We start from the raw sequence: 27,283 nt of genomic DNA on the forward strand, positions 1-27,283 counted from the left end.
GCTTCCAAAGAGGTCAAATCCCATGATCATGTTTTCCACCAGCATAATCTCTCACGAGCACTAGTTAATACAGTACTAATATTGTCCTGCATTAACACCTATAGAGTAGGTGAAAATATCATATCAGTCGACAAGCCACTTATATTCTTCCCATTCCCATCTAACAAATGGTTATTTACACTAAATTAAAGCCACAACAACTCCAGTTCATGGGAGGTACCAGCATTTCTATCTAAAAATGTGCTGTGACTTTTAGATTAGACTAGAAATAAATTTAAATCTAATTAATCTAAAATAATTATCAATCTCTGGACATTTCAGTTGATTGCATTTGGCATTCAGAAAGATTTAGATGATTCTAAGAAGAGAGTCTATAGACTGAGTTCCCAGATGCATCTGCTTATGAAACAGGATAACCAAGTACAAGCAAATTTCATTTTAATCAGCATTGTTAGGTAGGAAGTTAACAATACTGGTTTGAGAGCAGATAGATAGCTTTTAAATAGAATGTTCATAATTAAATACACAGACCTAGCATATGGCATTAGGCAACAACCCCACAGCTGAAGAGAAGATTGGAAGATGCCATGCTGCCATAGGCAGAGTTGCAGAGTGTCCCTCAAGGATCACCAACACTGTACCTGTTCCTAACCCACTTTACCATCTTCTCATCATCTCCAGCTCAGTTGCTCTCTGATCTTATGAGTTTATTTATGGAATATGTTTAGGCCTTGCACTGATGTGGCAATAGACAAAGCCCTTTGAAAACACCCCTCACTGAGGTGGAGTGCAACAGCCGTGGTCCACCTGGGGTGTTCCTCAGTACAAGCGATGATGCCCTGTGATAAAAGTCAGCATGAATAAAACAAAGTGTTTCTAACTACTTACACATGCAACACTCGTGGCCATCGATTAGCCAAGCAGCATGAATCTCTGAGATACAAGAAACAGTCAATCACATTAATTTCTCTAATTAATCAATTAATGCTCCTTTATTGAATATACAGAAAGAAAACAAGTTACACAAACAAAAAGCAGTCTGTGATATCTAAGTACTTAGATCACTACTGCAAACTGTATCCTACTCCTAAAACTTTTTTTTTTTTTAGTATTTTATCATTTTTCATAATCCACTAAGATTACTTATAGCCAGAACTGTGGCAAAATTGGGGTTGTATGAAAACTGTTCACATACCACTAGCTGAGAAAAATGCTGGTATTAGTCCAGAAACCAATTTACTCTCATAAATCAGCTTTATTCTTGCAAAGAACACTGAAGGGAAACAATTATAGTTGGACTCAGTGATCTTAAAGGTCCCTTCCAACCCAGATGATTCTACGATTCTATGAATTTTGCAATGAGGCAACAGCAACACAGAGCACAAGCCCCCTTCCATCCTCACGTTATTCACTACCCTTCCCACTCTTTCTTCCATCTGTTTAGCTGCATCATCCAAAAATCCTATCACCTGGACATCATCCTTGACAGGGCGATTTCCTCTTTCCGGTGCGGCTGGTAGCCTATGTATCCTCAGCATCGTGTGCCCTTAGGCTTTCTCTGTTGACAAAGTCCATAAGCCACGTAGATAAGACAATGCTGTCACCCCATTCAGGGGCTGGAAAACACTCCCTGAGTTCTCCTTCCCCTAGTATAACTTTACTCACCTTTTGAAAAAGGAGTATGGTACAATACCAACTGTGTTGAAAGAATCAGGACCTCAGGACCTCCACTCGTTCACCCTTCCCCTACTCCTCCTAGGCCTAGAAGCTTTCTCTTTCTTCACCATCCTCCCTCCCTACAGCAGCTACTGACACTTGTCTAGGTCATCATCTGGGTAGCAGCAGAAGCCAACATCTATAGGTTATTTGCTTTCTTCCAGGCACTTCGCCTAGCAGGACACAGGGCAAGGGATCCCTCTTGCTGACGACGACTGTGGAAAACTCGGCTCAGGATCACATGAAAAAAGATGCACTGTGAGTGACGGATGATGGATTTTTCAGAGCATTCATTGACACTGGCGTCCTTGTTTACCTCTGTTATCATTATTCCTTTCCACTTCTGCTACACTTTAAGGAAAATTGTACTGTGGAAGTTGAAAGTCTAGCACGGGAAGAAAGCCTTATGCTCTCAATGGGCACTTCAGTTACAGATAACCTGTGTACTGAGCTAACGGAGAAGTCAGATCATACACAGACAGAGGAAAGATTGATTTATGCCCTGATTTACTACTACTAGTTTCAGAATAGCAACCAGAAAAGTAATTTCAGTGACAAAAGCATTAGACTGACATAAGGGTTTCCATTATTTAACTACGTGTGGCATGTATCCCTAGCCCTACCCTTTTTGCCAGTCAAACAAAGTAGAATTTGGCTAATATGCAACTTGCATATTTGGCACACATCGGTTAAAAAACACTGAGTGGACAAAACAGTCAAATCCCTGTCAGTGTTGAGCCTTCATGTTTCCTTTTATAGCACCTTTACAAGGTAGCTAGCTCTATTAATACCAAAGGTCTCATGTTTCATACATGCCAATGTGAGCGGGAAGCTAGTCGTGGAAATCAAGTATGCTAGTGCCTTTAATAGGTACACAAAGTGTAAGAGTGGAAAGAGCTGAAAAGGAACAGACACACCAAAGAAATACAGGATAAGACTAGGAAGAAATATGTCCCAAAACAGAAGCACAATTAAACATCCAAATTGCCAATTAACAGTAAAAAGCCGATGAGGAACATGTATGGAAGAATGTAGTGATGTGTGGAGAATTAGGGGGCTATATTGCAAGTAAGCCTTATTCATAGAGAATTCCAAGGTATTTAGGCTCCTAAATCCTACTTAGGAACTTAAACTCTCACTCAGTTCTACAGGAAACTAGTCACCTCCACATCTCGTAGGATTCAGGCTCAAGGATCGCTACCACGAGGCATCAGTGTACATGCCTCTCCAGGGCCTGTCTCGCTGTATTAGGCAACTAGAAGAATATTACGAAGAAACTCTTGATGCACCAGTGACTCAGAACAAAACTCTCACTCTACCATAAATACACTTAATGTCCTACACATAGGACCATTTAATGAGCATTAGAAGAGCAGCTGTATTGTAGAAATGCAGAGTATGGGGGAAGGGAGGTTACAGGCATTTGCTTATCCTGAACCTACCTACAGGTTCAGAAATTTCCTCTGTAAAGCTGCCAGCCTTTCTTCACACACAATTATCATGTACCATTTGTATTACTGTAGAACCTTCAAGCTCAGGTCTTGGATCAGTCCTACACAGATGCAAATTAAAAAAGAATATGCCTACACATCTGATCAAAGTCGTGCAACCCAAACACTAGCCGTAACACATTTTATTTAGATTTTATTGTCTTAGAGGAAATCTAATTACTATCTTCCACTGTAGAATTATCATAAAAACTTTCTTCATATTACAGTTGAACAGGCTTAGAAAGGAGAAATATGCATTGAACTACAAGGAGGAATACAGGTTTTTACAGTATTACTTATACTCTAGGTAGGCAGGAGAAACACCTTCTTTGCATGCAATGTTTTTTTTATAGAGATAGCTTTATATAGATTTTATATAGATAAAATATATTCCCTGTAAATGACTTACAAAAACTGAAGAAATGGGAACCACTCCAGTAATTAAAATCTTGGAGAGTTTTCTGTTATAAACATGACAATATGTTTGTACATCATTTATAACACATACTCCCCAGCAACAATTTACCCTTCCACTCAGAAACCTTGTGTAAAGATACTTCACTGTTACACGCACAAAACCCAAAATAACTTATGTAAAAGCAACAAAGGACATTTACATCTTTCAGGCAACCTGATAGTAATATCTTCATAGCGTAAACTGTATTTTAATGCAGATATTCTCACCAATACTTGTGTTTATACTTTTTTTTTTCTACACACTTGGATTTTACTTCCTTTATGTCACAATCTGTCTTGCAAGTTTAAGAAATGGATCATTTATTTATAACCTGTACTTTCTTTCAGACCCTCTCAGTTACACAGATGACCAGGTTAAAGAAAAACAAGTGGTTGTCTGATAACAGTATCAAAACAAATCATATACGTTGCATTTCTGTTAGCTGAAGTCATAATAATAAAAAAAAAAAAAAACAAAAACAAAACAACCCAAAATCACTGCTTTCTTTACTTTACCTTTTTCCAGAATAAACTCTCATAATTAAACTTTCCACTTTTCCAAGTAGCTGACTATGTATTCCTGCACAGCGGGAGGTTTTCTCTACAGACATATTGACTTGGACAATAAACAAAGCAGAAATCCCTGACTGGAATTTACAGCTAAATTTAACCATGCATATTGTTAGTGAAATTTGCATATCTGTCTTTCAACATTAAGAAAAAATAAAAGTTGAAATTCAATGAATTTGGGCACTGCGCTGCTTTGCAAGAAAAAAAAAAAAGAGATTTAAGTTATAATTTCCATACTTATTGAGGCTGTATGTCAAAGGAAATCTGTGCAAAAAATATCCTGGTGCTGCCTTGATGAGATTTGAAAGATGACAGCATACTAATAGCAAAGGAGCTGCTTCTTAACAAAGATGGCCTAAACACTACCTATAAAACGCTGCCGAAGAATTCTAGGAAACATTTTCAGCATCTCTTATCTCTCTGTCCTTCCACCACAAAATACATAGAAGCACACAACATGTTTTGAAGAAATATCACCCACCTTTTCCCCTCGGTGCTGACTTTTCCCATGAAACATTAACAGATCAGTCAGCTCTGGCTTCTTACAATTAAAGACGGTGGAAACTTCCATTGATACTTTTCACTGATTTTTTGTCACAACACTGCATCACCACTAACCCTCCAAAGCCACGAGCCAACAGTAGCAAACATTCACCTTCTCTTTTTAGATTTTTGTGTCTCTTGTCTCAGCATTCTAGACATCTGGATGTCTTAGGAATTTGATTTAAAGGAATTAGGGTTTTTAATTTCTTTAAAACTAAGTTACTTCACCTGGCTCTGCCTATCCACAAAAAATTAGACTTTGGGATGCAGTTGTGCCAGCATAAAACATCTCAGATCAGCACAAATAATCCCACACAGAAGAGAGAAAGTCATACTACTTAGAGGTACTTCTCCAGTATAGAAATTGGATGTATTCCAGGGATTATACTGTTGATCGGTTGGGGTTTTTTCATTATTATTATTATTGCTTTTTTTCTTTTTAAAACTGAAGCAGTGATTTTTTACCAGTAAAGCTCTCATTAAATTATGAAAATGCTCGCACTACCACAGTGTGTACTTTATGGCTTTCCATACTGGCACTTGCTCTGGGCAGGATTTCGAGGGCATCTGAAGCCTATGCTTGGGTCTTTAGAGTTTGGCTACTTCTCAACTGGAGGATGGAGAAAGAATAAATGGCATTCTGGCAAAAGTGAGGAACTTGGTCATCACTTAAAGACATTACCTACAGTTGACTGTGCAGATAAGAGGCCCACTCTTTCTTTTCTTAGGTTTCAGATGAAACAAACACAACCATTAACACTGAAACTACAAGATTTCTAACACCCCAGTGAGATGCACAGACCAGCTCACACCTCTCAGATCACTTCTGGCATGCCCTGTACACTCGGGCAGGAGATCTCTGAAACACGCTCCTGAATTTTTCCTGCAAATGTAACCGCAACTTTTTTCTTCTCTAATAAACAAGTCGTCCTGTGAGAAAATTGCACTACAACCACCACCTCTAGCATGCAGGCTGTGGCTGTAAACAGCTTCATATAGCAACACAAGGTCTAACTGAGGTTGGTGAGACTCTGTGAGATCCAAGCATTGCACTGTTACATCTGGTTTTTTGTAAAATGTTGCATTCAGATATCGTGCGATAGAGGTAGCTGAGGAAATGGAGGAGTAACTTCATTCTGCAAAAGTGCAATGAAATCTAGGTAAACAATCTCAGTGATACAGAGCATTTCCTTGGAAGTCGCCAATGAGCTATCTGCATTCTGGCCCAATCATAGCAAACCAAAAAACGACAAGAAAATATGACTTCCAGTGAGGTAGCCACGAGATACTGAGAGCTCACTGGGAAGTGTTCATGGTATTGAAGTCAATGGGAGTCAAGGGCCACAACTCGCCAAATACAAACTGCTGAGCAGGAAACCAAGCCAGGAGTTAAACATTTTAGAATCAGGCACTGAAATTAATGAGTTAAAGATTAATTCACTCTCAGACTGTGTGTACATGGTCACCTCATGGGGCCATCACCAGGAAGACAAGAGATCTTCTTAGAAGAACCGGCTCTACCTGAGGCTAATTAACAGATACGCTGACTGTAAATAAAAGCAGGAGGTGGTAAACAGAAAAGAATAGGAAGTTTGATGGGGCTCCCAGCTGATGCTGTGTGTCAATAAACGTCAGTTGAAACTTAGATGCTGCTTTTGTACTCTCTTAAGGAAATCATTATTATCCCATTATTCTGTAACGCAGTCTAACCTAATCTCCATGCATCAGACTAGGGAAGACATTTTTTACCAACTCTACATTTGCTAATTACAAAAGCAAGAATATTGAAGTTATTTTGTTTTACATACAGAATGAAGCAGCTTATTTTAAAATGCAAATTATGATATTCAGCTTTACTACCCATAAAACTAACAACTATTTCTTATATCCCAAATTCAAATTAGTGACCCTTGTAAAAATACCATTTGTTTCAAAAACACCAGTGAGATAGCACGAACAGCTGTATAAAACAGACAAGAGAATGACATACACAATGGCAATTAGGCTTTTTAAGCACAGAAACACTTTTTCAATTTACCCTTATCATGTCCTAAATCTGTAGAAGATGAATCCCTTAACTCTCTGGGTTTTGGCACGAGAACCTTTATATGTTTTTTACCAGAGCATTTTCCATCACTGACTCTTCAACGAATTTTCTCCCAATAAAGGATTACCTGTAAGAAAAACAATTTTAATAGTACTGAACATCGAAAAGATGGTGATGCTCATTGCCCATTCTCTGCCCCACACCTCCAAAAGTTAACTCCCACTGCAAGTTGGATTTTGTTTGTTGTTTTCTAATCCCCTCTCCCATTTAAAGACCCGATTTGCCAAACCTTTTCTCAAGCAAGCAGACACTTTAAAGTAACCAGGATCGCTGACGTGAAGATAAACTATTTTGCATGAGAAAGTTTTGCAGGATGTAATCTTCTCTTTTCCTTGAAGTTTAAGTAGTTCCTACCTACTACTTAAATGAAAGAAATTTAATAGTCTCAGTCCAATTACTTGTTAACACATGTTTATTTCTCACCCAATTACTTCCCACAATTCTTCCAGTTTCAAAAGAGTCGACAAATTTGGCAACTCCGCTTGCTTCTCACTTCTTGACACTATCGTTAAGATTCAGATTAAGGCATACAAATGATGCAAGAGAGAGTGCACTATTCTTGCTATTCTTGACACACTTTAGAGACAGGATTACAATCTCTCCTTTCACTTCAAAAAATTTCTAAGTTCATTTTAAAAGAATCTACATATTTTCACTGCATTTTTAGGAAAACCTGGACCTAAATATTTTTGCTACTTTTTCCAATTCATGAATTCTAACGTACCAAAATTTCTTCCTTATACAATAATTACTTGAAGTAAAGCTAATTGACTGTGTAGCACTATACTTCAAAAAGTATTCGGATTCCACACATGAACAGCTGGGAAGTGGGACCACAGGAGCTCACTTTTATACTTCAATATTGTACTTCCCTTTCTCCGTCCTCTCTCCCGCCACAGCTTTAGTACTAGAATGATGAATCTCTTTCTCAACAAGACTCAAACTATTTCCTCCTTTAAAGTGTTGTCTGGCTATTATCTTTTCTTGCAAATATTTATTTAAAATAATTCTAAAATAATAACAGGGAATAGGGAGATTACTGGTCATCTACTGGCAATGTACTATAATCAAATTCTGCTGACAGAAATTTGAAGGAAAAAATTTTTACCCTGTCAGGAAAAGAACTAGGGAAGACCCTGTCTATTTTGGTCAATATAACTACCAAGTAAACTCAGGTACACAGGAATATAACTAGATATACCTGCTTTCAGGTAATCATAAAACTTCTGAAGAGTTTATTAAAAATACAGGAAAAAATTAGCTCCTGTCTTACAAAACTAAGCATATGCTCATATACAGACTTGACCATTAATGCCTGTGAAGGCTAAAAAAGCATAGTACTGCTTAGCAGTCATGAAGCCATCTAAATTAAATTGCCATGAAAATAAAGTTAAAAATGTCTGGAAAGATATTTCTGTAAGAGTGCTAAGATGCAAAACAAGCAATAAAGAATAACAATCAACTTTTGCTTAAGAAACACCACATGTTGCCAGTTGCTGATAGATTCTGGCTACAAACAGCATTCTAACACTGAACTAATGACAGAATATAACACGTACTAAAACCAATGTAGGTCATATTAACAATTTTCCTCCCTGAACTTCAATATTCGCTTTGTTTTCTCTTCTTGTCTTAATACAAAGTCCAGTGAACTCTGCAGGAGTCTTATACTAACGTTCTATCCACCAACTTTGGGAAAACACCCAAAAAGGCTCACAGTTGTATTTAAGACACAAAGAAGGCTACAAGAAGAAATGAATGAGAAATGGAAGCTGCAAAAGCAAATCAACAGAAATCAACAGAAAGCTTGAGACTCCAAAAATCACCACCTTTTCAGAGGAAATTCTCTGTTCCTATGCTCATATCTTTTGTGATTGGCTTACACTTTTCTTAGAGGAGGGAGTTTAATTTATGATAAATTTTGATGAATTCCAGATTGCCAAAGCCCACACTTATTCATTTCTCAGTGTACTTCTCCTTACCCAAGGACGGCTGCGCCACTTGAGATCAAAGGTCCATTTAGCTCGGTATCCTGCTTCCAAAAGTAGCCACAAGTCAGAGCCAAGAGAAGAGAGCAGGAGCAAAGAAATCAAATACAGTATTTTCCCAGAATAACTCCCCAGCCTTCAACTATATTCCACTCGGGAATTCCTGAGACTGATATGATTTATCTGTTTACCCTGACCAATGGGTCTTCTCTTTCAAGCACTTAGCCCGCTACCCCTGAAACTCACGTTTACTGTTTGCATCCACAACATCCCAAAGCAAGGCTACCTTGGGCAAAGAACTAAGAACCATATCGCAGTGATGCTGTTTTGTGCATATTCAGTCTTCAGTGGATACAGCTACTCCCATTTGCTTACTAAAACCCAGCCAAAATAAAAAAAGTAAGATTGACGCACCCCTTGAAAGAAACTTGGAGTTTGCACATATCCCAGCGAGTCGAGTCCAGTGGGAACTAGCATTCTGAGCGCTGCAAAATGCTGCAAGAGCAAGAATTATAGCAAGGTTGAATATAGCTGGAAAAGCAGGCAGATGTCATGAGTGAAAAAACAGACACCCTAACAAAAGCAGCAAAAAACCCTCTGCGAGCCTCCCTCAGTCTAACAACTGAATTTTGATCCAAGGAGGTTAAATATAGGGCTGCTTGAAAATTTTCCACTGTATCTATTTTTGATGGGAAATGAGGCTTTCAGCTAAACACTTTTTTGGTTGTCGTTTTTTTTTTTTTTTTTCTTTTGGCATGTCTAAGTGTGTGCTTCTGCAAATATACTTTTCTTACCAAAAAGCCAAACTTACAAACCAAAATATTTTGATTTAAAACAAAAATGTCATTAAGAAATGCTAGTGTAGCATCTCGTTAAATCTGCGGCCTACCTGCTTTATGTGCCAGATCTCCTCTATCAACTACACTTACCATTTAAATGACAACTCCAATAATCGATCACTTTGAGGGATTCCCTACTTCCAGCACTCCCTTCAAAGAGGAAAGACCATGGCACGGTGACAAAGGTGCTAGGCAGCCTCAGCCTTGCAGAATAGGACCAGCAGGCGTCCAGACGATGATGTCGGAGGAGAACTACAGTAACATTTCTCAAATCGAGAAGTTTTAGTTTTCAGACAAAGTCTTCCAGTCCACTGAATTCTGTCAAAACATGTAGTTTTTCCTGGAAAATTAAGACAAAAATGAAAAAAATCTTTGTTTTTTTTATCAAAAATTCATGCTGGAAATTTCATGGGTCAAACAAGTTCTTATTCATTAACCGGCAGATCCAAACCTAGCATCTGGATCCATCCACACACAAGTCAGAAAAACTTTAAACAGCAGTAAAATGTTTCAAATTTTCCACAGCAGCTCTGTTAGCAGGACTGTTCAAAAGCCAAGGAGCTAAAACCAAACAAAAAAAATAAGGGTTCATTAGATGGGATGTGTATGAGTCTTAGGTCATAGAAGACCAACCAGCCTAACATACAAAAGCAAAGGATGAAGATAAGATTCAAACAATGGCTACACTTACTAGGTAAGAAATCTCTAATACAAAAAATCTGCGTAGCAAAATGGGCAAAGTGGCAAGAAAATGAGATATTCCATTTATTATTCCCTTTCAGGGCTCTCTAAGCCAGAGAATTAAGCAGAAGGAATAAATTTGATAGGACTAATACAATAAAAAGTGAGAGTAACAGCTGTCCCGTTATGTCTATTATCACCCCTTTTCTTGGAACCCCACAATCCACTGGGAGAATTGAAAGCCTCTCATCCAGACACAGGCCTTGACCAGACCAAGAGAGAGAAACACCCAACTAATACTACCAGAGACAACACTAGAAATAAATTTCTAATATCCGTCTCTTCCCTTGTGGCTGTTTCCTGCTGTACAACTGCATCCCCCTGCCCCGAAGGCAAAATAAAGAAATCAATCAAGGCTGCATCTTTTGTAACACAGTTGTGAGCCCACAAAAGACAACTGCAAAAAATCTCATACCAGTGCAGTGCTATTTTCTTTTCCCCAACCACACACACAGAGGACTATTACTGCCATCATTAGCACCAACTAAGAACCAAGAAAATTCAAAGGAACTGGCAAAGGAATATCCTTATTAAAAACTCAGTGGGTAAAACGAAAGGAAGGACATTTTGCTGCTACAGTGAAATTCCTCTCAACACTTTGCTTTTCAATCACACCATTCTTTTACTAACATAGAGAAAGTTTTTTAAGAGCCAGTTTCTGCTGAGACTAAGCACCTGAGAGTTCCATATAAGCAGTTCCAAACACTGCCTAATGCTGATTCCCTGCACAGAGTTAACATCTTTGACTGTCTAATGTCCTAAAATGAAAAGTGCTAACACGACTTGTCATTCTCGAGGCCAATTTATTCATCAAAATTAGCACAAGCCCAAACCTGCTGTCCTTATTCATATTTGGAATCACCAGCCACTTATGTGTTGTCCCAGCAAAATTAACACAGTGAAGGATTAGTCAGGATCTAGCCCCAGAGATAAAAAATTTATTTAGAGTAAGTGAAATACAAAGAATAAATATTCAAAATGAGTGATGAAAGATATGTTTGTTATTTCCATTTTAACTCCAGGGCAATGAGTAATTTCAGTAAGAACTTCTCAGTGTGATTTTTATCATTCCATATTTTAAAAATTACTACTGGGCATCGTCCACCAAAAGTTGGGATGGGAAACAGTGAAACTTAAAAAATGTCCATTTCAAACATGTATGCAAAATATTATTGCCTTAAATTATGCTATTACTGATTTATGAGGTGCAAAAAGTAGTGTCAGAATTTCTGAACAACTTTGTATTGTTTAAGCATTTAACGACACATGCTCCTCTTCAAATCAGTTATACAAATTTCACTTTCTCATTATACCTGGGGTTTATCCTTATCCATGTCTTTCAACGCAAGGTGCCATTTTTTCTTCAGTTCACTTCTTACTCATAAGTGCAGCGCCTCATTAATTTCCAGCATGTGAGAGGGCACACACATAAGCTAATGTTTCCATATAGCTTATGCAAAAGTTAAGTAAACCAAAGTGGACTACACCGCCCAATCTTGTCTCCATATCAACTCTGACAGCCCAGACTAGCCTATTGCGGATGGGGCATCCTTAGCTCAAAGCCTTTCATATCTGCTTCTTTCATGTCTCCTTCCACCAGGCTGGACCAGCCAGCAGAGAGCTGCACGCAGGCTGGGCGAGAGTTCTTGCCAGGAGTCCCATGGCTCCTTGCCGTGTGGCAACTGAGCCGCTCCAACTCCAATTTACAGCATACGGGAGAGAAGCCTGCACTCCCCACCTTCTCTTTTGTGGCTCTTCCTTATACCCTGCCAGCACTGATACTCAGAATTGGTAAGAGTTACTTATGCTATTACCCTGTCCGCTATCACCTAACCCAAATATAGATGCCACAAAGTTAAGTTAACACGGGTCAAGTTAATATATAGAGCATCCTTAATTCCTCCAGTAAATCTGACATCAAAGACCGGATACACACATGCCATACCATATTAAGGCCAGATTGTAATTTTTGTTTGGAAGTTGTTCGCCCCAGGTGGCTATGGCTCAGTCAGGTAAGCCAGGTGGTGGACGTCAGTCTCTTTTCCCAAGTAACAGGAGGACAAGAGGAAATGGCTTCAAGCTGCACCAGGGAAGGTTTAGATTGGACATTAGGAAAAATTCCGTCACTGAAAGGGTTGAGTCACCATCCCTGGAAGCATTTAAAAGACGCGTAGATCTGGTGCTGAGGGACATGGTTTAGTGGTGGGCTTGGTAGGGTTAGGTTAATGGTTGGACTTGATGATCTTAAGGGTCTTTTCCAACCTAAATGATTCTATGGCAATGCAGTAGTAGTGGATATTTACCACACGCTTTGGAGGGGTTTATAAATACATTGTTAAAACTGAGGTCCTCAAAACTGACCAAATGGACTTCCCAACCCATGCTGGGAGTAACAATGGTGTGTGTGCCCTTTGATCATATATAAGCATTAACGACGTTTTGATGGAGCATGGAGAATTGCAAATATCACTGCAGAAGTCACCGGCGTGCTAGAGACCCGGACAAGCTTTGATTTTTAGCAAAGAGCGGTGCATGTGTATACTCTCATACTATCCGCAGAGACCAAGCTTCTCCTTGTCAGCCTGGACCCACAGAACCTTCCGGAGATTCAGGAGCGCATTTACATACTAACGTTCTAGCGGTTGCCAGAAAGTGAATGGATGGTTACCTGGGCAATCAGAGGAAGACAAGACTACTCAGTATGTGCTTACATATTTAATATGGTTAGCTATTTAACTGCATGATATTTATATTATTCTCCAAATATGGTGACAATGAATCAATGTACTGTTTAACTCACAATTTGTCTTCAAAACTCGCATCACTTATCATGTCTGAAACATCACGTCATGAGGTATTACAATCTGTAGCACAGGTAGATTATAAATAAAGCTTGCTAAGATTAAAAAATAATATTAAGGAAAATTAAAAAGATTGCCCTCGAGAACATTTTTTCTTTCATAATCCTTATAATCCATATTTTCTTGCATTCTTTCCTCCTCTGTTGTTTCACTAATGAGAAATGAAGCAATATACAGTTATACTGACTGACCCAATCATCAACTGCATAGCGTGGGAGAATAAAAGTAAGCCCTTCGATTCATGTTGCCCTCATGCTAAACTGCTATCCCCACTAACTTCTTATGCTGATTCTGCTGTTTGTCCTGCTTCTCCAGTGAAGCCTACACATCCAAAACAGCCTCAGGAAGAAGTCTAATCGTGGTCTTCTCCTACATTCAGCAGAAAATCCTCCAGACACACTCTGGGAGCAATCCTCAGAACACAGCACTGATCAATCACTTTGTCATCTTCCTTTATAGTAAAGGGACAGCAAAGTACCGTTCCAACAGTTCCTCCTTCTTTGCCACCTGCTCGCTGCACTCCAGAAGTAGCTACTGCAGCAGATTGTATTCAGCCTATTTTCTTTTTGCCTAAAGGCTCTCTCATGTCTCACCAACCAACAGTAGCATCACAGTACTATGTCCATCCACGATCACATCTGACATCCTTGACAAGATGAAAACAGAACATTGTTCTTCTCGTCTACAAAAAGTTCTCATGAATCACAATAAAATAAGGCTGCCTCAGAAGATGTGTCGATTCTGTTTAATTTTTTTGTGAAAGGGAAATATCCATCAAAATATATGATATATATGCACACGTGTACTCTCCCACCCTTGTTTCTTTGCAGGTTTCACAGTGCCAGATTTTTACTCATAATTTCTGCTTTGCAGACTTGCAGGAGTACAAATCAATGTGTTCCTTCCTGCACTTGGACTGTCCATCACGTTGCTCAGTTCTGGACCACATACAGCATGCAGGAGAAGAGGCTGGATTGGAAAAAAAACACAGTTTCTTTTACCTTTAATTGGTTCCTTTTACAGAAAAGCTGAACATAGTAAGACGCCACAACTCTACCTTACTCTACTAACCCGCCTGTAATAACATTCTGTCTTCCTGTTCCCGTTTACCCTGTCCTCAAAAAGTTCCACAGTTTCTGGTTTCACAGTGTTGTTCAACGTACCGGCCGTGCAAAATCCCCGATGTCTTGTAGCTCACCAGTACTTGCGCAGGCAGACTCTGGATAAAGCTCTGTGGCCTGCGATAGGAAGGAGATCAGCCCAGACAGCCCCTTCTGGGTTTAGTCCATGAAATTACTGCCTTCAGTCAAGGCTTCATTCTAACAAGATTATTTGAACAATTTCCATGGACTGAGTACTTCTTTTCAACCATTTTTATAAAAGCACCATTCATTGACCTACCCAACGCAGACAACGCCACTCTAAAATTTACTGGAGAACATTAGGTGAGAATTAAAAAGCATTTTTTCACTCTTACAAACTGAACATCTGTATTTTTAATAATAAACAAAATACCATTTAAAAGCCTGTATTTTATGTGGAGGGTTTTTTTCGAGTAAACAAAAAAAAAGGCAGAATTCAAGAGCCAATTTACTAATCTCTCAAACTAAAAAGCCCTGTCATTACTGTTACCTGGTTTGGTGTGATACACATAATCCCAAATGCAAAGCCTTAAGATGCGTACAAAAATTCAGGTTATGTGAGAGGGGCCAGTGACAAGCCTAAATGTTTGAATAAAAGTGGCGCAACATCTATGGCAACAGAGACTTGTAGAAGAGTTACCTACTTGTTGGCAATTTTGGCGGTTTGCAAAAGGTTATTGTACGTATAAGATTCTTGCTGGCTTCGTATTTCTGCATGATTTGATGACTGGACACCTGCTTTGAAATCCCTGCAAAAAGTGCTCTAAAGTAATCTGTATTGCTATAGCAAAGCTCAGCTTTTCCGAAAAAGCAGCCGCTGTATTTTCTGGAAGAAACACACAAACCATTTTAAAGACTTGACCCCTGATTCCTTCATCTCAGTACTTCTACTGACTTCAGGGAAGCCTCAGCATATGAGGAACACACAACGGGCTGTGATTCCACAGCCCTGAGCTCTCCAGACTGCTTTTCAGTCACGTAAAGCAAAGCAGCCTCCCCACAGCTGTGCTGTTTTATATACCTGAAAGACAATTTCAAAAATTACCATGGTCTTACTAGGGAATTTGGATATGCAATCATTACTAAATTGCCATAAAGTTCCATATTACCAATTCTGTTATTACTGAACAGCTTCAAGACACACAGTATCTTTGTGCTGCATCTCTTTTCACGCTCTAAAAAAAAAAACACACACAAGAGCATATGATCGACTGTAAAAATGAAGCCAAGTGTACTGTTGAGAAACTTGGTATTCTCTTATTTCTAGGAGAGTTATAGTGTAATTCTAAACTGTAGCATTCAGCATGTCTCCTGAGTTTCCTTGCTGAAATATTGCAATGGAAATTTTACAGCATCTGTGTTGCTTTTGGAAGCCATCACCTCACATCTGCTGTCTCTGTAGTGTAGAGCTTAAGTTCAGCGTAAAAAGGTACTTTGTAATAGGCAACAGGAATCGTGACAGAGCGGTAATTTACAGACTCACCCAGCTCTCCTGACTAGACTCGCTCGTTTTTAACATTCGGTGGAGATTTTAAAATAAGATACTCTTCAAGCAGCCAACAGCATAACAGTCCCTTCTTAAAATGGAGCATCACATCCAGGTCTAGAAAGAGACTTTTTACACCTCTGTCACTCCCGGAGATCTTAAGCCACATGACAAATTTTTCATTCTGTTTTGTTCACTGGGCATTGTTCAATCTCCTAACACTTTTCAGTAGGGTGTGAACTAAATTAGCACTAAAATAACCTTCAGAACTTTTAGAAAAGTTCTGGTTTTGACCAGAAATAACAACGAATACTTCGTAGTGGGATTTATTTTTTTTTTTAATTTCCCAGCCCGAGATGCGAAGCACAGAGGAGGGCGGCTGCGTCCTCCAAACACCCACCTCTCAGGTCGGAAAGCGACACCTTCCCTCAAGGTGGGCGCTGGGCTGGAGGGAGGGGTTTTGCAAATTACCCAATAAACGTGTTTATTGTCCCATTATCGCCCATTTCCTGCGCACGGGGCAATCCCTGCGCCCGTTTAAACAGACGGAGGGGAGCGGCAGGGACCCCCTTAGCACCGCCAGCAAAGCCGGGGGGGCTTTTTGTGTTTTGTAGTTGCCTCTCGGACCCCTCTCCGCCGCCCGCGGGGAACGGGCCACCTCCCCCGGCCCCGGCTCCGCTTCTCCCGCCGCCAAACGCGGCCAATCACCCAAAACCACCGTTCCGCGCCGCCGGCTCCCCGCCATCGCGGCCCCAGCGGGAGCGCCAGGCGCGGCAGCGCGGCAATTAACAAACAAACGCCCCGTCCCGGGAGGACGACAACCCCCCGGGACGGCCCCGCCGCGCTCCGAGCCCGCGCCCGCCGCCGCTCCCCTTAAGGTGGTCCGGCCTCAGAGGGGCCGCCCAACGCCGCCGCCCGCCTTCCCCGCAGCGGGAAACAGACCAGTCCCCGCAGGGCCGCCCTCCCCGGGCCCGGGCGCGGCGGGACACCGGGCGGTCCGCGGCCTTGAGCGGGGACCGAGGCGCCTCAGCCCCCTCGGATCCCCGCGGGCGGGCGGGGAGGGCGGCGGGAGGCACCGCGCCGCGGCGGCTCCTCCGGGCTGCTCCCCCCGAGGGCAGCCCAGGCGGGTCACCCCGCGCTCGGCGGGTCCTCAGCCGGGCGCCGCCTCCGCCACCGGGCTGACGCGAGGGCTCGGGCAGCCGCGGCCCGGCGGGAACGGGGTATCGAGAGCTCCGGCCGGGCCGCGGGTCGCTTGCTAGGGCCGCCGGGATGGAGCTCGGCCCCTCCCGGGAGACTCGAACCGACCAGCCGCGCACACGCACCTGCGGCGGGGGCTGCCGCGCAGGCCCGGGGGAGCTCCGGCCCGCCCCGCTGTGCCCACAGCGCCGGTACCCGCTCAGGGAGCTGCCGTGCCCGGCATCCGCGGTTGTACCCGCGGCCGCCTGCGCTGCGGGAATGCCCGCTTTATTGATTTTACACTTTCTCCCGCTGCGCAGCCCGAGCCGTGGCCCCCAGCGGGGGAACACCCACACCGCGCGTCCCACCGGCGCTGCCCACGCGTGGAGCCGCAGCCGTGCCGGGACGCGGGAGCCCCGCGCAGGCGAGAGCAGGTGGCGGCGGGCGCGATGCCACCGTGTCCCCAGCCCGGCCGCGCCCCCGCTGCCTGCGCCGACACCTGCAGCAGCCGGGCCCTCGGTAGCGCCGGCGCCTGACCGCGCTCCACCGAACATGGGCTGGGAAGTCCCGCGGGTCCCAACGGTTCAGGACAAAACCGCTTCCCGGGAGGCTCCGGGCAGCTTATGCTGCCCCTGGAGCGAACCCGACCGCAGCGGAAACCCTCTTCCTGCCGCAGCCCAGGCACCCGGCGGGGAGCGTTGCCCGCGCGCAGCCCGCACCCCTCCGCGCAGCCCAGGACCCGCGCAGCCACCACGTCCCCCGCGGCCGCAGGGCCCTGCACGCCGCCTCCGCTCCACCTTAAGGCGGTCCGGGGCCGACTCCCCCTCCGCCCCCCGCCCGGCCCCGCTGATAGGCGGACGAGGCGAGGGGGGCGGAGCCCGGCTGCGCTCGCTATAAATATTCATGAGAGCGCGGCGGCCGGAGCGGCGCTGCCGGGGCCGGAGAGCGAGAAGTTGTGCCGAGGCGCGGCCACGATCGCCCCGCGGTTCAGGTTGCGCGACTGGCAGCCGGTGGCGACCGGCTCAGGCTCCCCCCGCCGGCGGCAGCGGAGGAGGAGACGGAGAGCGAGGACCGGCTGGCTGGCACTCGGCCCGCAGAGCCCGGCGCTCGGGTGGGCGGCAGGAGGAGCCGCTCCGGCCGCCCCAGCACCGGCCCCACCGCTGCCCGCCCGCTCGGGGCGGTGGGAGCCCGGCGCCGCGGGGCGCACCGCCCGGTCCCCGGGACGACTCTGCCATCTTGACCGCGCCAGGCGGGGGCTGACACCGAAACTTCTCTTTTGCCGCCGCCGCTCCGTGCCCGGCCGGCGCTGGGGCAGCGGCGACCCCCCCCCCTGCACAGCCAACCCCGCCAGGAGCGATGCGACGGCGGCTGAGGGGCCTTCCCTGAGCGGACCCCCCTCCTCCGGCGCCGCGCGGGGGCTCGCCGGCGGCTCCCTCTCCCTCCTCCCGGGCGACGGAGACCCGCGGGGGCTGCCAGCCCTCTCGTCTGCGGCCGGCACGGAGGGGGCCGCCCCCCGCCCCCCAGAGGGGTAGCCGGGGCGGGTGGGTGCTGTGGCGCCGCGCTGCCCCTGGCTGCCGAGCGGGACGGGAGAAGAGCCGGGGCCGCCGCCCGCCGCCGAGCATGGAGTGGAGTTACCTGTTGGAAATCACCTCGCTGCTCGCCGCCCTGTCCCTGCTGCAGCGCGCCGGCTGCGCCGCCGCCTCGGCCGCCAGCGCCGCGTCCTCCTCCTCCTCCTCCTCGGCCAAGGAGCTGTCGTGCCAGGAGATCACCGTGCCCCTCTGCAAGGGCATCGGCTACAACTACACCTACATGCCCAACCAGTTCAACCACGACACGCAGGACGAGGCCGGGCTGGAGGTGCACCAGTTCTGGCCGCTGGTGGAGATCCAGTGCTCCAGCGACCTGCGCTTCTTCCTCTGCAGCATGTACACCCCCATCTGCCTGGAGGACTACAAGAAGCCGCTGCCGCCCTGCCGCAGCGTCTGCGAGCGGGCCAAGGCTGGCTGCGCCCCGCTCATGCGCCAGTACGGCTTCGCCTGGCCGGACAGGATGCGCTGCGACCGCCTCCCCGAGCAGGGCAGCCCGGACACGCTCTGCATGGACTACAACCGCACCGACCTCACCACGGCCGCCCCGCCGCCCGCTAAGCCCCCGCTCCGCGGCGCCAAGCCCGGCGGCCCGGCCAAGGCTCCCCCCGCCGCCGCCGCCCCGCCGGCCGAGGCCCCGCGTAAGCCGCGGCCGCCGCCGCCCTGCGAGCCGGGCTGCCAGTGCCGGGCCCCCATGGTGTCGGTGTCCAGCGAGCGGCATCCCCTCTACAACCGCGTCAAGACGGGGCAGATCGCCAACTGCGCCCTGCCCTGCCACAACCCCTACTTCAGCCCCGACGAGCGCGCTTTCACCGCCTTCTGGATCGGGCTCTGGTCCGTGCTCTGCTTCCTCTCCACCTTCGCCACCGTCTCCACCTTCCTCATCGACATGGAGCGCTTCAAGTACCCCGAGCGCCCCATCATCTTCCTGGCCGCCTGCTACCTCTTCGTCTCCCTCGGCTACCTGGTGCGCCTGGTGGCCGGACACGAGAAGGTGGCGTGCAGCGGCGGCGCGGGGGCGGGCGGCGCGGGGGCCGGGGCGGCGGGGGCCGGCGGCGGCGCGGCGGCGGGGGCGGCGGCGGCGGGGGGTCGGGGGGCGGCGGGCGGGGCGGCCGAGCTGCAGCCGGAGCTGGCGGTGGCCGAGCACGTTCGGTACGAGAGCACCGGCCCGGCGCTGTGCACCGTGGTCTTCCTGCTCGTCTACTTCTTCGGCATGGCCAGCTCCATCTGGTGGGTCATCCTCTCCCTCACCTGGTTCCTCGCCGCCGGCATGAAGTGGGGCAACGAGGCCATCGCCGGCTACGCGCAGTATTTCCACCTGGCCGCCTGGCTGCTCCCCAGCGTCAAGTCCATCGCCGTGCTGGCGCTCAGCTCCGTGGACGGGGACCCCGTGGCCGGCATCTGCTACGTGGGCAACCAGAGCCTGGAGAACTTAAGGGGCTTCGTGCTGGCACCGCTGCTCATCTACTTGGCCATCGGCTCCATGTTCCTGCTCGCTGGCTTTGTCTCGCTCTTCCGCATCCGCAGCGTCATCAAGCAGCAGGGTGGCCCCACCAAGACCCACAAGCTGGAGAAACTGATGATACGCCTGGGCCTCTTCACCGTGCTCTACACCGTGCCGGCTGCCAGCGTGGTCGCCTGTCTCTTCTACGAGCAGCACAATCGGCCCCGCTGGGAGGCCACGCACAACTGCCCCTGCCTGCGCGACCAGCAGCCCGATCAGGCCCGCCGCCCTGACTATGCTGTCTTCATGCTCAAGTACTTCATGTGCCTGGTGGTGGGCATCACCTCCGGTGTCTGGGTCTGGTCTGGCAAGACCCTCGAGTCCTGGAGGGCCCTCTGCACCCGCTGCTGCTGGGCCAGCAAAGGTGCTGCCGTGGCTGGGGGCACAGGGGCAGGAGCAGGTGGGCAAGCGGCAATCGCTGCAGCAGGAGGACTTGGGGCTGGAGGCGGTGGCTCCCTCTACAGCGATGTCAGCACCGGCCTGACATGGAGGTCGGGCACCGCCAGCTCTGTCTCCTACCCCAAGCAGATGCCCCTGTCTCAAGTGTGAGGAGGGGGAAAGAGGCCAAAGGTTAGGGAATGAGGGACACTGGCCTGCCTAAAATGCCCCCTCACTGTTTGGTGCCATTAATGAACCCCTAATGGTCCTTATTAGCCACAGCTTGTATAGAACAATGCAACTGGCAGAGGCCCCAGGCTCCAGCCCCCTCCTCCTTCCCCTCCATTCATATGCAGGGAGCATGTACTTCAAGGAGCCAGCTTATTATTTTGCTGGCAGAGGAGGGTAGAGGCTCACCCGTGTCTTGCAGAGGGCAAGGCACAGCAGCTTCTGATTCACTCTGGACTAACAGCAGCTCTTCCCTCATGGGAGGGAGAGTCTTCCTCTACCCCAGCCAGAGATGGGAGTCTGCTGGGACTGCAGGTTTTTGGGAATATTGGTGACCGGGCAAATGCCTTACAATACAGACTGAATCAAAACATGTCTTAATTATACACCCCAGCTAAATACGGGTTTCCTACATTAAAGGATGTATTTATATAATTATTTGTTACCTTGTACAGATGTGTAAAATATGTATATATCCAAAGCTATACAGTCTGTAAATTTTTTTTGTAAAAAAGTGTAGAGGCTACCCCTGTAAGAGCAAATATGAGTATTCTATTTTGTCAATAAAATGACTTTTGATAAATGACTTTTTCAAGCCTTTCCCATACTCCTGCCCTGGTTATTCCAGCTGCTCTGTCTTTAGGTGGTTCTATAAACTGTGAGCTACATTCATGCTTCAGTCATTGCAGCATAATAGATGGCTGCCTCTGATCCATAGACACAAGGAAAACAAGTCATTCAACAAGTTGTTCTGAAAAAGTGTTTGCCAGAACTGGGAGGTGCCTTACCATAGTTCTCCTCTGCTTTTTGAAAGATGACAGTGTCTTTAAGCTGAGCCTTTACAGAAGCGTCATCTCACGTGGCATGTTAAGTATCCTTTTAAAATGGGTGTTATTTTAGGAATGTGTACACACACTTCTCATATCTGTTGTCTACACTTCTGTAAGCACCTGCCTTTCCGGGGATGCATACTGAAGTGTAAAAGGTTAATGTTTTAAATTCATAGATCATCTACTACAGTGGAACAGCGAGTTGAGATTTGTTAGATCAATCTCTTCTTAACAGATTAAACTAACATCTTAACCTTTCATACTTAACTTTTGTATATCAAATATGGTCCTTTTTCAAGAGAAAAGGTATTGTTCTTCTGTCAGGACTAAGCTAATTTATTTGAGCAGAAGGCTGTTGAATTAACAGAAGAATGCTTTGGCAATTGTTGAACTTTTTACCTGTCTGCCCAGTGGCTCAGAACATCATTCCTTTAAGAGGAGCTAAATGAATAGGGTTAATCTGTAGGGAACTTGGTTTCTTTTGAGTTTGGGAAAACTTTGATCTTTTCTCTTCACCAAACGTGATGTATAGTCTGAAGTTTCTTTCCCTGCTGCCTGGTTCCTCTTGTTGCAGACCAATTGGCCACCATGGAGCCTTAAAGTTCTTCAATTAGAGGGACGTGGGACTTTTTTTTTTTTTTTTATTTTAAGAGGAAGACTTGTAACAGTTAGTGAACACCAGAGGGAAAAGGGAGAACAGCCTTTTAAACAGCTTTTCCCTGCATTGTTAGCCAGACCGCAGGCAGCAAGGCATGGCTTGGAGCATTATAGAAAAGAGCTATGAATGCCCTACAGGTGGTCTGCTCACATAATCTCCCCAATTTAAAACATTTTCCTTTACAGGACAATTGCATTACAAAACTCCCTTCTCTTTTGCTCCTAATTGAACCAAAGAACAACTACAAGATGTTCTTTCAAAACTGAGTATCTCAAAAAAAAAAAAAAAGTAAATCTATTAACTACATTCTAATATGTTTTCTAAAATGAGATTGCTCAGAATACCAGGAGTAAAAGCTGCATTAGACATTATTCCAGATATTTTTATGCTTTCTACTTATATTCTGTCAAATTAGCCATCATTTAAAAGCAATTGGTTAGGTTGTGTGCTAGCAGTGAAAAGATAGCCCCAGGTCCCTTATTAACCTGTCAATCATGATAAGAGATGGGCAGCTACCCTACTAATGACACAGATATCAATCATGATTTGTGGGAAAAACCTTGTTCCATTGAGCACTGACTTGATTATTGGTGTCCCTTTCAAAGATCCCGTAACTTAATAGACTCCTCCACTTCTATAAAGTTACCGGGATCATGAAAAGGAGGAATTTAAAATGCCAATCTTTAATTCCATGGAGGGAAAAATAGTTTTAACTACGCAAATGCAAAGGATGTTCTGCTAGCATTGATGCATGATGCCTGTTTATACACCAATTGACCTGGATCGGAATACTGACACACCTGTAAATGGAAAGTATTTTCCTGTATTGCTGGAAACATTTCTTAACAGTTGTTGAAACATTTAAATCAACGTGGCAATTTTCCCTGCTGTCAGTGGGGCTAAGATAGAGGTCTTCCTCCTGCTGGGGAAGCCCCACTTATGGAAGCACAATCACCTCATATAGATAAAAAAAAATATCTGTGTTCCTTCCCCTCTAGTGGGTTCCAGCAAGGAAGACAGAGGGGAGGTACAGCCACAACTATTCTGTGAGAATTTGTTTAGGTAGGTCCCAGGAAGACTGCTGGTAGAGGTTGCTAGTGCTGAGATAAAAGCATTTTCTAGTAAAAGAGAGGAAGTAGCTCTGTGGCTTAACCTACCCTGGCATGAGCTAAGAAGTGCTGCAGGTAGACTTAGTCAGGAAAGCAGTCTCAGAGGTAGTTAGCTTAACAAGATGCCTGCTTTGGCATTTGGAAATGACTGCGTAATAAAGGTTAAACAAATAAAAATGAGACAAAATTTCAAATCACTAGAAACGCAAGCCTGGGGAAATGGTGCCAGAGAAGTTAATTTACAGGTGCAGATTTTTGTGAATCAACATAAAATTTGTTTCGGAGGGGGGGGGAAAAATACATCAGAAAAACCAAGAGCAAGGCATTTAGGTATGCCAATAGAAATCCACGGCTACACAGAACTTCACATTATTATGATACCCTCTATCAGACTTTAAATTTGCTATGAACATCCAAAATACATTGGTGAGGTGGGAGGAGTTACGTGTTACCTTTCAAGGTCTGACGATAAACAGCATTCTCCCTAAATTTGCCATAGAGCTACTAAAAATACTCCCAGCAGACCAGTGGCCCAAGCCCTCGCCTGCGGAGCAGGAATACCCTCGGCATCCCTGCTGGTGTGGGCTCACCCCTGGGCAGGGGCAGCACCCACATGCCCCAGCAATCGCACCAGCTCACGAGAGCTACGGGAAAGCTTTATTACCACTGATGTGGCTCCACAGCACAACTTGCATAGCAACATTTGGAGAGCCGGATAGACGGCAACCAAGAGCCTCCTGCAGTTCACACAAAAGTCTAATTTACTGCTCCGTTCAGGAAAGTAACTAAGCTAGCAGAGAAACATGGTTCAGGATGGGTTTTTTTTTCCTTCTCTAGTAAGAAACATACCTTTAGAGTGTTCCTTTTCCTTGTAGGACCCCTCCCTGCTTTACATGTTCCTGCTTCAAAAGGAAATCCTATGGATTATTCTCCTCCTGCTGTAATGACTGAATAATCCTGCAGCCCCCAAAGGAGCTGGCCCACCTGCCAGTGGGCCTTTTTAAAAAAGGCAGTGCCTTGCAGGTGTGCTGCAGAGCCTCAGAGGGACATCACACCTCCCCTGGGCCCTGCTGCTGAGCCCTTGGCAGCTACCTGGAAGTGTCCTCCAACCTGCTCCGGAGTTTTCCCTGTGCAGAGGAAGCTTCTCTGGAGCTTTGGTAATCAGTCATGGTAGGGAAGGGACTTCAGACAGGGAGGAACTGGGAAATTCTTATATATTGAAATAGTGGCCAGGCTTTCTGGGAAGGCTATGAAGGCTAAGACCGGCACGCAAGGAGTCTTTTTTTCCTTCTTTCCTACACAACATTTTAAAATCAAAGTATTGGGCTGCTCACCCATTAAAGAGTTCTTCAAATGTGCTTGACTAGTCCTGAAAGGTGTCCCAGGTGGGGTAGGAAAGCTGGAGGTAGAGGCACCTGTGTGCGCACACTACCCGCAGTGTGCGTCAGCCCGGCTCCAGAGCCCAGGCTCTTTCCAGACTCACTGGGGCAGACACCTCACCAGGCGCCTGAAGGTGGGTTGTAGGAAAAATAGAAAATGCAAGTTTTTCACAAGAGGAAACTAGTACCAGGAACCAAAGCAGAATGTCCAAATTTAAAAAGGAATCAGGAGCTAAGAAAAAAACCCAACAGAGTCCTTTAGAGAATCCCAGATCTACTTTGAAATATAAAAACTTCGCTACAGGTAAGACCACTGATCCTAGTGACCATGCTCAACATACTTCTTTCACAAGCACTACACGCAGTGCAAAAGCCAAACCTAACCTGCCCAGTAAGTTAACCTTCTTAACCAATAGAGGCATGGAATTGTATATGGGATAGACAGGCCACATAATATGGGGCAAAAGCGAACTGGTGATAAAGAACGTTGGAAAACGACTAAAGATGTTCCTGGAGTGAAAGCTCACCTACAGTCAAGACCATGCTGGAGGAAAGCTCAGTGCCAGCCAGTCAAACCAGCTTGAAGAATCACAACCAGTTTCCAAAGTGCCTGTTACAACCTGCCTGTAGCATGCCCTGCTCCTGCACCCCATTTCCAGAGCCATGCGGCCTGTGTTTCTCTAGGCACACACTTCTTCCACTCCCACCCACCATGGACAACCCAGCTTCTGGCCCAACAGGGCAGCTAAGTGAGGAACAGTCTCTATCCATTGCCCATCCTGGCCATGTTCCCTCTTTTTTTGCCCCGCGTACCAAAACTGGATGGTACAGAAAAGATAGCACACCTCTCTAGAATTAAAGAGACTGGGCAGCAAAGGTCACCATGAAAGCAACAGGATGAGCCTAAGAAGAATAAAGTGAGTGATTTACAGATGGTCCAAGGAAGAAATATTAAACAGGGCAGACTCCCTGCATGTGGTCATGATGAGTTGTAGACAGCCTTTAAGACAACTCAATTACAAACGTTCAGAGAGCTCTATTTACTTAAGCTTTTATAAATGCCCATCATTACTGTAATCAGGTATATGAATTTCACTAGTTCAGCAGAAAGGATCACACATCATAAATGCTATGGTGGTATGGAAATAACTACTGTCTGGTATTAAAATGTGGAGCCATAATCTGAGGTGACTAAGGATAGTCAAATCACTTCAGAAACTAGTACCTAAGGTCAAATGCTGAACCAGGCTTTTTGAAGGCTGAGATAATACTTTTTCACTCCTACAAGTCTCTTATCTATGATCTCAAAACACTTTACAGTCACTAGTGAATTAATAGTCAAATTTCTTCTTGGGAGACAAAAATTGCAGTAATAATACCCAGGCTAACGAAACTTAAGTGCAAGTCTAGGGGAAGAACCTGGATTTCCTGACTCTTCTGTGTTTTCAGTAATGCTCCATTTTCCAAACACGTCCTCACACCTATGCCCTCCCCACCAGTTTCCCCCCAACAACGCCCCCACCAAAAGCCATAGTCCTGTACACCCAGAGTGTACGCAGTTTCCCCGGCCAAATCTGTCGCCGGAGCGAAGCTGGCACTCTCAAACACCAAACCCACTGCTGCCTTTACAACTTCTAAAGTACCCGAGCCCTCACACGGGGCCTGGGTGAGGGATGGCATCCTCTTCGTCAGGAAGACACGAAGAGGTTGGAGGCAGTTAGGTGAAAAGCAGCAGAGCGACGTGGGGCCATCGCATTCGGTTAACCAAGCCCAGCCTGGGCTCTGTATTGCTGAAGGGCTGAAGTTAAATCGGCTTTTAAGAGCCTGGAGAGAAATGACTCATTCCTCCCATTCTCTAAGGTATGGAGGAGGGAGCAGGTATGGAAAAGAGGGTTTACAGCAGTTTTGGAGTTGCATCGGGCAAGAAATCCCGGCAGGCGGAGGAGCCCCGGTGGGAACGAGCGTGCGGCAGGACCGGGACGGGGCGCGGGGGAGGCGGGGGGGGGGGGGGGGGGCGCGGAAAACTGCTCTGCTCGCCATCCAGCAGTGCCCTCAACTGGGAGAGACTGGGAATTTCACCCCGAGGCCCTGCCACCGTTCCCTGCTCTCGCAGGGCTCCCCAGCTGACGTTCCCCACCTTTTTTTATCTCGACTTCTCCTCTCTCTTTTCGGTGCGTGGGGGAGGCGGTGGGGCGGGTGCCCCTGCACCCCCGGGACCTGCCCACTGCGCACCCACCTCGCACGCCCCGATAGCTGTGACCCGCTGGGCAGAGGTGACTGTCACCGCAACCCGCAGGGAACTACAACATCCTTTTTTAAAACACAGCTTTCCTAGAAAATATAAATTTAGTCAGAAAGATGTGGGCAAGTTACTATTCATATCCAGTATATTATAAAGGTGAAAGCTGGACTATCTCTTGGATACTGATTTTTTTTAATATGTTGCAGGAAAAAAACACGGTTCTTTTCCAATAATTTTTGCCTTACGTGTGATTT

General features: G+C 45.9%; 1 protein-coding gene across 1 annotated transcript; it reads left to right on the plus strand.

Annotated features, from left to right (window-relative positions):
• The first annotated feature begins 18,512 nt into the window (after positions 1-18,512).
• Positions 18,513-21,397, plus strand: FZD8 (frizzled class receptor 8). The gene has a single exon (XM_074574200.1). It carries the CDS (start codon positions 18,736-18,738, stop codon positions 20,752-20,754), a length of 2,019 nt encoding a protein of 672 aa, XP_074430301.1. The 5' UTR covers positions 18,513-18,735; the 3' UTR covers positions 20,755-21,397.
• Positions 21,398-27,283: the final 5,886 nt, after the last annotated feature.

This window comes from Larus michahellis, chromosome 2 (genome assembly GCF_964199755.1).
Source record: "Larus michahellis chromosome 2, bLarMic1.1, whole genome shotgun sequence".
In the NCBI taxonomy this organism is placed as follows: Eukaryota; Metazoa; Chordata; class Aves; order Charadriiformes; family Laridae; genus Larus; species Larus michahellis.

Coding starts and splice junctions, on each gene's coding strand:
- FZD8 (XM_074574200.1), top strand. CDS start 18,736: ATGGAGTGGAGTTACCTGTTGGAAATCACCTCGCTGCTCGCCGCCCTG.